Source organism: Vulpes lagopus, chromosome 21 (assembly GCF_018345385.1).
Source record: "Vulpes lagopus strain Blue_001 chromosome 21, ASM1834538v1, whole genome shotgun sequence".
Lineage (NCBI taxonomy): Eukaryota > Metazoa > Chordata > Mammalia > Carnivora > Canidae > Vulpes > Vulpes lagopus.
Window position 1 is genome coordinate 24,157,097 of NC_054844.1, and position 16,232 is coordinate 24,173,328.

General features: G+C 34.3%; 1 protein-coding gene across 4 annotated transcripts in view; it reads left to right on the plus strand.

Moving 5' to 3' along the window:
• Nucleotides 1–15,411, plus strand: part of RASSF8 (Ras association domain family member 8) — a 117,873-nt gene extending 102,462 nt beyond the window's left edge. For all 4 annotated transcript variants that reach the window (XM_041735901.1, XM_041735900.1, XM_041735899.1 and 1 more), the window contains 3 exons: nt 7,628–8,517; nt 10,619–10,763; nt 11,343–15,411. In XM_041735901.1, coding sequence (XP_041591835.1) covers nt 7,628–8,517; nt 10,619–10,763; nt 11,343–11,464 — 1,157 coding nt within the window. In that variant the 3' untranslated portion in view covers nt 11,465–15,411. The remainder of the gene's footprint in view (nt 1–7,627; nt 8,518–10,618; nt 10,764–11,342) is intronic.
• The last annotated feature ends 821 nt before the right edge of the window (nt 15,412–16,232 follow it).

The window sequence follows — 16,232 nt, forward strand, 5'->3', positions numbered from 1 at the left end:
CTGGACAGCTATATGCAAAGAAATGAAAATGAAACACAGTAATAAGCTCAAGGTGGATTTTTTTCCCCCAAGCTAGATGAAAGACCTAAATATGAAATCCAAAACCATAAAACTCCTAAAAGGAGTTTTGGACATTGGCCTTAGTAGCATATTTATGGATATGTCTCCTCAGGCAAGAGAAACAAAAGCATATATATATATATATTTGGGACTGTGTGTGTGTGTGTGTGTACCAAAATAAAAATTTTCCACAGCAAAGGAAACCATCATCCCTTGCTCAGCAGGGTGTCTGCTTTTCTCCTTCCCTCTGCTCCTTGCCCTGCTCCTGTTCTCTCTCTCTCTCTCAAATAAATTAATAAAACCTTTTTAAAAATTATTTTTAAAAAGGAATTACATATATGCTAACCAAAATAAAGTCAGTTAGGCATATTAATATTTTAAAAATAGCTTCAAAACAAAGGGCACTACAAGCAAAGACTTGTTATATTAGCATATATAAGGCTTAATTCATAAGAAGATAAAAGATTATAAACTTACATACAACAAGTTACATTGCCTCAAATATATAAAGTAAAACCAGTGGAACTAGAGAAACTGACACTCCAGTATCATAATAGGTGATTTTAAATATGCTTCAGTGACAGATAAGAAACAACAAATCAGAAAAAAAAGGCCTCACATAATTTATTTGAATAAAAATAATTCATCTTTGTTTTTTTCTGCTTAGTGAAAACTAAAATTAGCAATTGTCAAATCTAACTTTCTTTGTTGTATTTGAGAATCAGGCCATGGGCAGTGGTTTAAAAGAAGATGACTATTTTGCAGGGTGGCTGAGGGGTACAGTAAGCTGTATCTGTCCATATGGAAGGCACATTTTCTACACAGAATTTTGACAAGGTCTTGTGTGTTTATCCATGTGGACTAAACAGTGTACTGTACTTGCTTGTGAACAATCTAAAAAGTTTTAAGTGAATCTACCCGCATTTTTGCTTTGTCCATTAAATCAGTCCAAAAGTTGACAACTTGAATACAGAAGTTTTATGATATTTCTCCAAACTGGGCTAAACAACTCTTTTTCTGTATCATAAATGCTTCTCTGAATTCAGAATTCACCTGAGAGATGACGCAACTAGCAACCAGCCAGACTATTGATCTTGCTTTTCTTTTGCCATAAGATATTATCAGTCTTGTATATATCAGAAGTACATATTTTTAAATATTTAAATATATATCTGTCTTGTAATATGAGTTATTGGTAAATGGAAGTTTTATAGTATTTTGACCTTATTTTCACTGTAAGAAATAATAGGGGATTTATTAATTAGGGAAAATTAATACTGTGTTATCCAACCCCAGAATTTCTAGCTTAACATAAAGTTTAGTTATCCTGTTGGCAGAGCGTGGGCTGAGCAAATCGCAGTTGTTTCTAAAAAATGTATAATGAAGCAACTTGTAGAATACCTTCCCAGGTTTAAATCCATATATTGGCTGCAGGAGGTGGAAGTACTTCAGATATATTCTTGATTAGGGATGGTTAGGGATTTTTCTGGATAGCTAAAATTACTCTCAGGAAACCATCAAGATATAAAAATATTTACGCAAGTTGGCATTCTGCAAATATCTGCAGTGAACATTTTTCTGACTCAGTGCTGCTAATCAATGGAATTCAATTAGAAAATAGCTAAAGACAACATCATTTGGATAAAAGTGTTGAATGTATCTAATATGGAAAGAAATCCTTTCTACTCTGATCTTTGACTATCCTGACAGGTTATATTTAGGTGATGGAAATAGAACACATCCAAATTATAAGACAGAATAACAAAATAAAACAAAATCGAAATACTTAATTGGCATGAAGTGGTTAAACCAGCCTGCAGTGCACTGTGTGTTTGGTCACTGTAGATGCTGGGCTTTCAACACATTCCCAATTTCGAGTATTTTATCTTGTTTCTCCCATAAACTGTCTCAGAAATGCCATTGTTTTACAGTTCAAACTGCTTCTCAAGTCTGTATGTGAAACAGAAAGTCTTTGACTGTTCATCTGTTTCAAGTTATAGTCCAGAAAGTACATTTGCTTTTACAATATCCCCAAAATATGAAAAGAATGTATTTCTGCCCTCAAGTAGCTTAGATCTTAAGAGTATGGCTAACAAAAAGATTAGAGGAAAAGAGGAGGAAGAAATCAAGGAGACTGAGGAAAAAGTTTTGATTCATACTTCTTTGTTGTCTGATGCCATTTAAAGTACTGAGGGAGGATTCAGAATTTTTCTCTGCTCATTCTTCTTGTGATCTTGTTCCCATATCTCCTTCAACTGGAGCCAGAGTTAACATTTAATAGAAACAAATTGATTGGGGCTGAGTCCAAGGTAGAGTGGACTATTCCCTAAGAAGCCATGCTTCATATGGTTTGCTCCAAGAAAATCAGTTTTCAAACAAGCACGTTTTATACTGAATTCTAGTTTAACTATTTAATACTTGTTTCTTTTCTCTGGAAGTACCTCTAATGTAGGGGTCCTGCTTGTTTATCCTTCTTTACACCATTGCTTTGCCTAAAGTAAGTATTCAGTAAAACATACTTTCTAAATAGTGCCATCCAGTAGAATATCCTTTCTGCAAGGATTGTAATGGTCCATATCTGTGCTATCCAGTGTTCACTAGCTACATGTAGCTACTGAGTACTTGAAATGTGGCTAGTATAACTGAGGAAATGAATTTTTAATAAAATTTAAATGTGGCTAGTGGTTAATCAGTACTGCAGTAAAAAGTTCTAGAAGATGACTAATTGGTATCTCAGATTTAAAATATCAGAACCCAAGTTCTGAATCTCAACTACTGTCCACCCTCAAATTTCTTCCTTCGCCTTCTCTCAGCAAATGAAAACTTTTCTTTTAATTGATTAGATCTAAAACTTTTGTGAGATCTTTCTTTTCTTGTTCTAATGTCTTACAACCATTCTATCAACAAATCCTATAAGTACCACCTTCGGTATATATAGTCTTGTTTGTCTTCACAGCCACTATTAACACGTTGATGTAAGCCACCATCATTTCTCACTTAGATTTTTGCAGTAGCTTTCCATCTCATCTCCCTGCATCATCTTGGTCCCCTCCAGCCTATTCTCAACAGATTTCTTTTAAAGTAATACTTTTTAAATTTTTTAATTTAAATTCTAGTTAGTTAACAGAGTGTAACAATAGTGTAATCATTAATAATTATAAGTACTTTCTATATTTTCTACATCCATAAAAGATTTTTTTAATGAATGTGAAGACATTTTATTTGTAGCATGCATCAGTCAGGATGAGTTAGATTTTATGCGACAATAACAAAATATCCCCCAAACCTTACTGGTCTATAGTGATAAGTGTTAGCTGTTATTTTGGTTAATAGTATTTATGCAAAAGGGAAAACTGGAAGTAGCACAGTGCCTAGCAAATACAGGCATAGGAAATGTTAATTATTATGAAATTAATAAATTTTATGTTTTAATTACTTTTTAATGTAGCAGCTTTATCATATAATCCTAAATAGTTCCTAAATTAATATGCAGTAATTCTGTGATTACATGATAATCTCATCAGCACACTAGGAAAATATACTGTGAACGATTTAACTATGGGTTGTGCACAGCTGGCTGACAGGTTATTCTCAGAGGTATTTACATTATATCACTGTCTTCATAAAATATTCCATGGTTAAAGTTATCTTAATAGTTTCATTCAGGACTTGTAGAAAATTCACTGATAAATTTGTAGGGTAGTTATAATTGTAAATTGCTTTAAATTTGTTAAGTTTTTATTTCTTTGCTGATAAGTTGAGGATCATTTTGCTTATTTCACAAAACCAATTAAGAGTACATATGTATTATGTTTTTTAATATATTTTTTATTTTTATATACATATATATGTATATGTATATACATATATATAAGCATCAAAAGCATTTAACAGACTATAAAATGATACAGTGTAATTTCTGTTACAGAGATCAATGTTCCTTGAAAGGATTCTAAATCATTATGAGAAGGATTAGTTACATTCACTAGAATCTGTATGGGAATCCAAAATGTTTATATACCCCAAGGAGCAAAGTATCTATTATTGGGAAAATTCAGTGGGGTAGGATAGATTATTCATGATAAATAATAAGCTTTTACTGACATTACTTCTAATATGTCCAGAAATAGGAGGATATGTTAGCTTTCAATTCATAAGAGGTTAATGCCAACTCTCTGTCATGTTCTTTTGAATAATGTGTAGTACTCATCTTTGGGGTAAGAAGGATTTGAAACTGAATTAAAAAACAAATGTCATTTAAAGCTAACTCTTATAAAGAGGGTTGATGATCAAGGTGTTTAATAGAATTGCTAGGACCTGATACTATTTCTGACAGATATTTGGTGTTCAATATATATTTGTTGAATAAATGACAAGATGTGACTTTAAATCATGATTTTGTTCTTTGGCTCTAAGAAATTTCCTAAAATTGTTTTAAAAAATAAATAAATAAAAGGTTGCACCATTGAAAGAGTGGTTGAAATAAGGGCATAATGTTTCTGGGTGACGCATATTTGAATATTTCAGTTTGGGTGTATATTTTCATAAACCTCATATTACTCCACAGTTATACATACTATTCTGCTTTGAATTAGGTGAGAGTAATCTGTTATCCTATTTCCTTTCAATTTATGTCAGTCATCTAGTGAGATTTCACTAATGCATTAAAGTCTCTCTATGTGATTTTCCTTGTTATATGAAGTGAATGATCCTTGGGATTACTCTCAGTTGCTTCAACTATTCAAAAGTATAGTCAGCATTTTATTTATCATTACTTATTGTGGCATACATTTCTAGATAGCCAAAACAGCCTAAACTACAAATGCTAGATAGGTAGATAGGTAGGTAGACAGATAATTAGTTTCAGGGGTACATCAAGATAGTATGCAAGGTACAGTTAAATGTATCCATTTAATAAAATGCATTGAAAAGAGTTTTACAGGAGGAATTTGAATCTATCCAAATGAAATAGGATCTTTAGGGCCTTGCCAAGTATGGTATTAAAAATAATGATTATGGGATTTAACTTTTACATAACCTATCTAAAACCTAATTTTTATAATAAAATCAAAGCTATTAATTCATTTACCTTTTATAAAAGCTTTTTTATATTGCTGGATAGAATTTTTTTTTCTTTTTACCTAATTGCACTAAATATGCGTTACTTAACAAAAAGGGAAAACTGGAAGTAAAAGCAATTCTAAATAATCTTCTATGAAGACATTCTCATAGGGCAGCAGTACCATTAAGCCCTGGAAAAAATCAACTTCATATTTAATTATGACTAAATTAGGGTCCTTAAAATTGTTAATATAACTTGTATAATGTATAATATAATGATTCCATTTCAAGGTGCTTCATTGGCTTGGTACAGAATTAGAGAGGGCTCTGCTGATCTACTCTAACCGCTCACATTGCTGATGAGAACACAGAGCTCCAGAGAAGAGTGAGATACTAAAAGTAGTTGATAGGCAGTAAAGCCAAGAACACAAAGTGCTGTGATCTTTGAAGCAGTGTGTATATGTGCAATAGTTTTAACCTTGCCGATTTGTCATGTGGTTTTTCTTGGAGTAATTATAGTAACTTTTAACCTGGAAATCACTAGAAACATTTTCTTCATTTCCCTTGTTTGCCCAGACATTTTGACAATAGTAACAATTAACATTTGTATAGAAGTTTTCAATTTTAGAAAATATTTTTACATCTCACTTGACTTTCACAGCATTATCGGTAAGAAAATACTATTCTCTATAAAAAAAGAAAATACTATTCTCACCCTATGGATGAGGAAACTGAATCCAAACGAAATTTAATAAATTGCACAAATCGTTTAAACAGTTGGCAGAGCCAGACTTGAACACAGGCTCCAGAGCCTTTGGTCTTTCCAGCTTTATATTGTTGGGAGTTGCTAAAAGTTGCTTAGGGATTTTTTTAAGTCAGTTTATTGTCAGGTCACATCATTTTTAAAAGGTCTCTGGTCAGCCCTTTTGTTATGTGAATAATAACTGTGTTTTAAATTAATAATGGCTACCATGTATTGAATACCTGCTGTGGGCCAGGCGATGTGGAGGCGCTTATTATGTCTGATTCTGATTTTCAGAACCTATGAGGTATTGCTAATATCTCCATTTTATAAGTGAATTTATGCTATTTATCCAGTAGGTAATTAAAACCTGGGATGAAAATTCCAGTCTGTTTGCCTCGTAAGCTGCAACTTTTCAGCTGTACCCAAGATTCAGTTTCCTTAAAAGAGAACACATGCAAGTGTTTAAAGCCGTAACACTCTTAATGTACTACTTCCGACTTGGATACATGGATATTCACATATATGTATCCAGATCTCCATTTATTGACCTCATAACTGAGAAAATAACCAAACTACTCTTGGTTCAGAAGCTCGTGAAATTAAAAAGAGGATAAATCAATAGCTGTGTAGACCAGTATTGTAATTGGGAGATGACAGGATCAGTTTTTTCTTTCTCATAATAATGTTGAGTAGTAATGAGATATAATTTTTATTGAGATATAATTGACATGTAACATTTATATTTGTTCCAAGCTTATTAGTTCCAGTGGACACTTGTAACAAAATATAATCCATCTGACCCAACCACCTTAAATGGAAATATTTAGAAAGTGTGTTCAAGTTAATGATACCATACTGTCTTCTGAAACTTTATCTTCTGTAATTGAACTTTATCTTCTGTATACTGTCTTCTGTAACTTTATCTTCTGTAACCCTGACCAGTTAGGGTCAGTATAACTTTTACTTATATATGCCTTTAAAAACATTTTTAGCAAGAATCTTTGAAGCTATAACTATCAAAACTGTAGTATTGTTTGTAGTATTGTCTTCAGGCCCCTCTTTTTCTACAAAATTATTTTGAAGGGTTGTTTTCACTTAGGTGATTTTTATTTGCCACGACTGTGCAGAAAGATACCAGCTGTGAGCTGTGAGTTGGCCAAGCCCTCATGCAGAGACAGAGAAAAGATCTATACAGCCTTCTCTGAGCTAAGTAGCATGTTGTCCACTGGCTCTATACCTCCCTTCAGGAGGAAAACTGTGGCCTCCAGCCTTTCCAAGTTCTAATATACAGAGGAAGCAGAGGGATTCACAAAGTGGAAATTTCAAGTTTTGAAGTTCTACCTAATTCTAGAGACCAGGCCCTACTGGCTTCCAGCGGGGCATTCTGGTGTCATCCTTTGTTTCAGCTAGAGGTCTCGTCCTAAACAAGAAAGTCTAGACAAGCAGGCAGGCATTTGACAAGAATGTCAGAGTCTCACTGAGGTTTAAAGTATAAAATTGAATTTTTAAGCAGGTCAGAAGAGTATATGTAATTCACATTCCATAATTTTATGCTCTTAACATATCTTCTAGAGAAGTTCTTTTTTGTTTTTTTTGGTTCAGTTTGGGATTTTTTTGTCTTCAAGAGAAGTTTTAAAGGCAGCATGAGCTGGACTTTGATGCTAATCAGGAAGACACAGTTATCAAATAGTGTCCTCTGTTGCATTATTTTAGCTATTGCATGTTCCACTTTGACAATTTATTCTTATCTTTTTTATCTAGGTCGAACTGGAAGGTACACTCTTATAGAAAAATGGAGAGATACTGAAAGACACTTAGCACCTCATGAAAATCCTATCATATCCTTAAACAAATGGGGGCAGTATGCTAGTGATGTACAGCTAATTTTACGTCGAACAGGGCCATCTCTTAGTGAGCGACCCACTTCAGACAGTGTGGCTCGAATTCCAGAAAGAACTTTATATAGGCAGAGTTTGCCCCCCTTGGCTAAACTGAGGCCTCAGATTGACAAATCAATCAAAAGGAGAGAACCTAAAAGGAAATCATTAACATTTACAGGAGGTGCCAAAGGATTAATGGACATTTTTGGAAAGGGCAAAGAAACTGAATTTAAGCAAAAGGTGCTGAATAACTGCAAAACAACAGCAGATGAGTTAAAGAAGCTGATCCGGTTGCAGACAGAAAAGCTTCAATCCATTGAGAAAGAGCTAGAATCAAATGAAATCGAAATACAATTTTGGGAGCAAAAATATAATTCTAACCTTGAAGAGGAAATTGTCCGCCTGGAGCAAAAGATCAAAAGAAATGATGTAGAAATTGAAGAGGAAGAATTTTGGGAAAATGAATTGCAGATTGAACAGGAAAATGAAAAACAGCTGAAGGATCAACTTCAAGAAATAAGACAGAAAATAACAGAATGTGAGAGTAAATTAAAGGACTATTTGGCTCAGATCCAGACTATGGAAAGCGGTCTTGAAGCAGAAAAATTGCAACGGGAAGTTCAGGAGGCACAAGTCAATGAAGAAGAGGTTAAAGGAAAGATTGGTAAGGTCAAAGGAGAAATTGACATTCAAGGCCAACAGAGTCTGAGGCTGGAGAATGGCATTAAAGCTGTAGAAAGATCTCTTGGACAAGCCACCAAACGATTACAGGTAAGAACATTTTTCGTAAAAAGAATGTTTCATCCACTTAAAAGAATTAATATTTTGTTGGCATTTTCTTTAATGATTGTCCATCTTCTCTTACACTGAAAGTTAGAAACTTACTTGGTTTATAAGTTTCTTAGAATTTCTGTGACTTATGACAAAGCTAAGATGTGAGACCAAAACAAAGCTGTGTGAGCTGTAAAGCCACACTGGTCCTTGCTCCACAGAAAGAGGTTTCTTACTGTGGCAGTTGTAACATTAGGTAATTGGATACAGAGAATAGAATCTCGGAGCTGGAATGGACGCTAATGATGAGATAGTGAATCTGACCTTCTCTCCTTGTAGAGATAAGGAAACCAAAACCAAAAGAGATGATAACAGATTGGTGTACCAGGGATTGTGTGGCTAGTTGACTGCGTGGCTAGTTGAATGCTCATCTATTATTCTCCATTGTTGGCTCACCCCATCTTTCCTGAGATGCAAATAGTTCCCTTCTTTTCTCTACATTACTTACTTTCCTTTGCTTTCCTGAGGAGAGGGGCACAAAGGTTCTTCTCTGATTTTCCCCTCTCCGCTTCACATACAAGAGCATTTCTATTTTGACATTAGATCCTGATCACTCAGCTTCCATTTCTCAGATACCTATTCTTGAGAAGAAAATGTGATCTCAGGAGAATTGCAAAGAGGTATTAAATATAAATAATATTTAAAATAGTAAATATTAATATTAAACAAATTTTAAAATATTAAATAAAATATCTGGGTGTGGTTACATTTGGCCACATTTCAAGTGCTCTGGAGTGGTTGCTGTATTGGTCAATGCTGGCTTACAGGCTTGCTAATCAAAGAGTGATCTGTGTAATTTGGGGCACACTTGTTAAAAATTCAGAATCTCAATTGCAGTAAGATCTCCAGATAGTACCAGTGCACATGGAAGTTTGAGAAGACCTCCCTTAGAATATGAACAGTTTTATAAGCAGTGAAAGCCGAGGTTTCAAGAACTTCTGTGATTTCCTTTCTCTGCCACTAGCTATAGTCAGAGATAAAACTACCAAAATTTTGAAAATCCAGAATTTCTCATGCTACAGTAGAAGTTATTAACCTCTGATTTGTCAGTATTATGCTAATTTTGAACCTTAAAAAGGGTATAATTGGAAGCTGTGTTGCCTTCGATAATTATTTACAGGAAACACTAATTTATGACAGTCATTACTAGTAACATTACTAATAACAGTCATTACTAGTAATCTTACTACCCATTGAAAAGTATCTCATAATCAAACTCACATATCTCCAAGTGCCCCTTACACTAAAGTAAGTAGAAGAAACAACCACTCATTTCTGGTATCTCTTTCTTACCCTTACCAGATTCTTCAGACACACACAGCCTGGGTGAGTCCTTGCCACTTTTTCCTATAGCGCAGTAAAGGAGAGAAAGACCATCCATTCAAATAATAGAATGCCTCTCCTTGCTTTTTTGAGCTTTCTAGCTGACCAAAACATGATCTCCTTTCTTAAAGGATCTTCAGTTCTCAGACTTGTCTTTGCCAAGGACTTAAGAACCCCACAGTGAAAATCTTGTAGGATCTTGCTTTCCTCATGCTCTAAAATATATCTCAGTAACAAATCCCATGAAAACTTCAACAGTTTACCAAAACAAGAACTTCTCTGAATCTCACAGACAAAATGATTATAAGTTTTGCTGTCAGTTATAAAGTAATAGGGAGATTTAATTGTGAAAGCTTAAGGCAAGATTGCTTAAACCCTGGGATGGATGGAAACCAGTATTTTATTGATAAAAGTTCATAGATATATTATTTCATCAAGTGCATGAGTGTATTCCTAACACAGGAAAGTATCACACTTAGGAAGACAGACTGAAGAAGCTGTTGTCCTTTACTTGTTTATTTTTTGACCTGTGCCACAAAGCAGAAATGACCTCTTTTGAGCCCACTGTATCAATATTAACCAGATTTTGTTAAAGGCGTTCTTGTGAAAGCAGGTATCACACATCTAGCCCCTGTAGCAGATGGACTGTCACCAGGATGTCTTTAGCTGTCCAAGAGTAAATCTTCAAATAAAAAGACAAATTTTAACTTCCATCTAGGACAAAGAACAAGAACTGGAGCAGTTGACTAAGGAGCTGCGGCAAGTCAATCTCCAGCAGTTCATCCAACAGACAGGGACAAAAGTTACCGTGTTGCCAGCAGAGCCCATTGAAGTAGAGGCCTCACATGCAGACATAGAAAGGGGTAGGTGTTGTGAAATCTGCTCTTTATCTTCATTGGTTTGCTTTGAATAAACTACTTGTATTCAGCTAAAATGTTATCCTACCGTTCAAAACTTGGCCCACTTAAAAAAGATTGATGTACTTCCTGCTTCTGGGGAAAATCAATGATATCCAGGTTATTTATTTACTTAGATGGGCGTGTAGTCACCGAATCTTCTATCATGTGTTTTAAACTCTTCTTTAAGAAACCTTCTCCTGATGTATGAGTCATCGTCTGTTGAATTTGATTAGCTTCTGTTCCTAATGCCCCTTCTTCCTCTCTTAAAAGTCCTTAGCATTAATTTGTGCTATTTAAAAGATGCGTATCATCTGAACAACCAAGAAAGAGAAGCAAAACGCTCACCTTTTTTAAAAAGGTGTTGAAATCACTGAAAACTGTTTTTGTCAACAGAGAGGGTCAGGAAGTTAGCCTTCTCCTCTTACCCAGGGCCCTACAGGGCCTGCAGTTTTACAGTTTGCTATTTGGTTCTCTGGGGCTGAAAAAATTCTAATTTTTAATGTTGCTGAGTACACCAAATGGCTTTCTTTGTTTTCTGTGTAGAGGCACCATTCCAGTCCGGGTCCCTGAAGCGGCCTGGCTCGTCACGGCAGCTCCCCAGTAATCTTCGTATTCTACAGAATCCTATCTCATCTGGTTTTAATCCTGAAGGCATATATGTATAACATTATCTGCCTTTAGGGGAGAGACCCAACAAAGGTACCAAGGACATTTAAAATTCCTTCTTTGATTTGTGCCAATGATGAACAGAGGATCTATTTCACAAGCCACCGTATCTTTTTTCTGTCCTAAATTGCATACCACTTGGAGCCATACCCTGTGCACTGATGCTAAAGAACAAAGAAACTGTGTTTTCACACATCAACAGTGTTGACGTTTCTGTCCAGCAGCTGTAATGCAAAGCCTTCATTTTTATTTGTAGCATTTGAGAGCGTTAAGAAAGTACTATACTGTGTGTATACGTAAATAAAACCATGACTTAAGAATGAAGAGAAATATGTGACTGGCTTAGTTTAATTTATTCCATATAATCGATTAATGGGTGAATGTTGATGTTTTAATATTTTTTATTAATACTTATCCTGTGACTGAATTACATTATATATTGTGTGATTATGACTTTGTGTGCATGTTGCCAGACTCCATCCATACGTTGTTGATCTTCAACTGTAAAAATGTCATAGGGTGCTCCACCATCAAAACTAACTCCAGAGGAACCCACTTGTATTTATTTTGTGTACCTGTCCTAGCCATTGCTTTAATTAGATGAAATAATTCAGGTTTTATTTTTAATCTGGACTTGAATCTTCTCTTTGTAATATTTCCAGTATATGAATGACCACATACCAGAATAGAAATATTTTCAAGAGGTTAATTGTATGTTTAAAAGATTTGCAGTACTTCAGACCCTTTAAACAAAAAAGTAATTGTTGATTATCTGTCCAAACAGACATGGGATTTCCTGATACATTATATGTTTTGTTTCTGCCCTGCCTTAATCATTTTAATCTCATTGATCCTCAGAGTTGCCATAATACATAGGTTAGAGATTCCTGGTTGACCTACTTAGAAAGGTTACTTTAAGTGACATTTTTTTAAATAACCCACTTCATATGTATGGTCTATTGGTGTAAGCACCCATGGGTAAGTTATTGCTTGCACATAATTTACTCTGTACTTTATGAATTATTGCTATTTCTCCAATCACTTAGAAAGTACATTGGAGTTAGGTATTTTTTACAGAGGAAATAAAGTTAAATTCTTTTTCTTTTCCACTTTTGAGCTTGACTTTTACAGGACATGAGTCTCCATTTGTACATATATTTTCTTATTTATAAAATCAAAAATGAGTCAGTATCTCTCCCATGAATGGTGACTTAACTAAGATTCACAAGTAATATCAGGATGGGTGTGGTCAGATACCATTTTGCCATTTTTACATTCCCTCTGATCAAAATTTGGTACAACAATAAAGACTTTAACCTGAGTAGTTTTTAATTCTGAGGAAAATATATTCTCTGTATTACATGCAACAAAGTAAAAGTGGGTTAGTATATTAATGCCATGGTAACAATAAAAAGATGTAAGCTATATCTTATGCATGAGGGCAACTTTGGATGTTTTAACACATTTGACTTATTTTGGCTTAATGAATGCTGAGAATGCTGCATTTAGGTTTCCAATGAAAAATTTTAAGAATGGCTATGAAAATATATAGAAGCTTCTAGAGAACTGAAAGTAATAATGCAGAGTTGCCTTTTCTAGTCCAGCTAAATGGCAGACCTCAACTAAAAATACTATTTTCTTTGGGTTCTTGGAGTTATCGAGTTGACCTTGCCATTATGCTATTTTGCAAATAACTTGAGAAATAATTTATTCTTAACCTGTATAACCACAACCTATACACATTTCCTCTCAATTTATAATAGTTATTTCATATCTACATATATTTAAAAATTAGAACTAAAAAAATCAAGGTAATTTGTAGATTTTGTGACAGAAATGATTTATGTATGCCCAGTATATGCCTTATTTTTAAAGGGTTCCATCCTATACCAAGAGTCATTTTGTTATCGTTCAGAGAAATTAAGATCTTATTCACAAAGAAAAACATTTTTTTATAAATTAATCACATTCTATTTAAATCAAAATATTAAACTGAAGATATATTAAACTTTGCAATTTTTAATTGCAAAGATGCCTTGGTATGCCATCAGATACACAAAGTCAATGTCCAACTTAATTCTTGTAAATTATTATCAACATTAACCTAATAACTTTAAGACTGGCAGCATTGTGACAACTTCATCTGAATTTTCAAATGCCAAATAATCTTTATGGACCTAATTACAGATAGAAATACTATTTCCTAGATGGGAAAAATATATAAATGTGAATTTGATAAATACATTGAGCAGCTATACTTTTTAATCAGTTATATTACTTCTGGAAGAAGATCTCTAAGAAATATTTTCTAAGTCTTTTTCTAAAATAGAAGAAAAACTCATTTCCCTAGAACATCTTAAAAATAGTATTCCTGATCATTTTTACGTATTGTGAACACAGATGAGTTAGATTAAGTGCCACATCTTTTGGATACATTTCAGAGGGGGGGGAAGTGGGCAGTGATATACAAAAATACCAAATATAGAATTTTTCAGCTGGGGAAATATTCAGGTTCTAAATACTAAACTACATTTTAAGGGGTTTTTTATTATTATGCTGCAAGTTTTCTTATGATTTCCTATAAGTATTAAATACACTAGAAGATAATTTGTTTCCTTACAAGGAATGATTTGAAATAGCATTGGTATATTTGACCCTTTGGAGTGTCTAGCATCCTCAGAGAATGATCCATACTGGGTTGCCTCAGTCCTTTTTTTTTCTTATGAGATATTTTGGTTTGTTAGCATGTTTTTTTGTCCTGACACACAGGGAATTTATATGTGAGACTTTGGTTGGTATTAATAGGAATTACCCATTTAATTCCCTCAGTCATCCCTGAAGCAATCATCAATTCCCATAGTTCAAATTAATCATACACTCAAGCTAAAACAGCAAAAATACAGAATTTATGGTGTGAAATATGATTATTAATAGTGTTTAAGAACAAATAAAACACTTGCTTCCAGAGCATAAATTTTTACCTGCATGAAAAGAACTTTTCTTTGTGAATAAGAGACAAATGGTCTTTAGAGTAAAGAAACTTCATTTAAAGCCATTTCTGTGAACATCTTTCCAAGTTAGAACTATAATAATGGATTGAGGAAATACTATGGAAAAGGCAAAAACTCTTGATTTCAGGTGTTCAAAGGATGTGGGCAGATGGGCATTTCCCTGTGTGCATTGCCTTTGAAAAATTGGGCCTTAATTTATATGTATATAACAATGCTGTGTTCACGTCCCTCTTTTACCTAAAGTTGTCTTTATTAGTCTATATTGTATTAAAATTCAGCTCATAAGTATTACTTTTATATTAAGTCCATTTTTTGCATGTTTATACTACTTGCTACAGTATTTTTAAGTTTTGGGTGAAGGCCATCAGCTGTGTGGAGAAGACAAAACAATCACTATTTATTCAGTATTGCTGCTTTTCATTTCCAGAGTAAGCTTTCGATGCCAGGACAGTGACTGCTTGAAAGCTGCAGGAGCTCTATTCCAATGCATTTTATATATTTTTAGAAACCAAATAAATGCAGATAACTATTTAGTATACTAATTATATTAAACCAGCAGAAATATAAAGGCAATAAAGTATATACATATATATATGGGGGGAGGGAAAGATTAAAAAAATAGGTTTACAGCCAGACATGGTGATAGCCCTAAATATATTTCCAATCTGTCTGTCTTTATTGACCCAAGGAGGACTTGAGTTGCTGCAGCTTTAAACAGGAAATTACCATGTTCACTACTGTGGACACATAAATATGCTTTTAGTACTGCTTTGCTTATGTACCAATAAAATATCTGTAATATGTATTATATGTAATTATTCTTTTTTTGACTTTCATTTCAAAATGTATATTTTCTGATTATTATCATGAGCTGTAAAACAAAGGATCAATATCTGATATTCTCCCAAGTAATAAATTTTCAGGATTCATTGGGGCATCATAGTTGTTGGTTTGTTTCTTATATAAGTTTATTTTCTTTAAAATATGCCAAAGAGAAAAGGTCTGCATATCAGTGATATAAAATTACAGTTCTTTAAAAGTCATGTTAATTATTATAACTAAAGAATTATCTGTTGCTGAAAAAGACAGCTGTTTGGAGCGCCTGAGTGGCTCATCAGTTAAGCGTCTGACTTGGTTTTGGCTCAGGTCATGATCTCAGGGTCATGAGATGGAGCCTGGAGCTCCATCCTGGGCATGGAGCCTACTTAAGATTCTATCTCTCCCTCTCCCTCTCCCCCTTCTCCCCGCACACACTCCCACTCATATGCTCACTCTCTCTCTCTCTCTCTCTCTCTCTCAAATAAATAAATCTTTAAAAAGGAAAAAAGGTTGTTTTATCCAAGTGAAACTGAATCAAGAAATTAACGTCTCCCTTTTATTTCAAAAGCAAATGGAAAAATTGTGTCTTCATGAACCTCTATATTCTCAGATTTCTTTAAAACCACATGTGAGGGTGGGGGTGACTGGGTGACGGGCACTGAGGTGGGCACTCGACGGGATGAGCACTGGGTGATATTCTATATGTTGGCAAATTGAACACCAATAAAAAATAAATTTATTTAAAAAAGAAAGAATCAAGCCAAAAAAAAAAAACAAAACACATGTGAGGGGGGCAGCCCTGGTGGCTTAGCGGTTTAGCGCCGCCTGCACCCGAGGTGTGATCCTGGAGACCCGGGATTGAGTCCCACGTCGGGCTCCCTGCATGGAGCCTGCTTCTCCCCCTGCCTGTGTCTCTTCCTTTCTCTCTCTGTCTCTA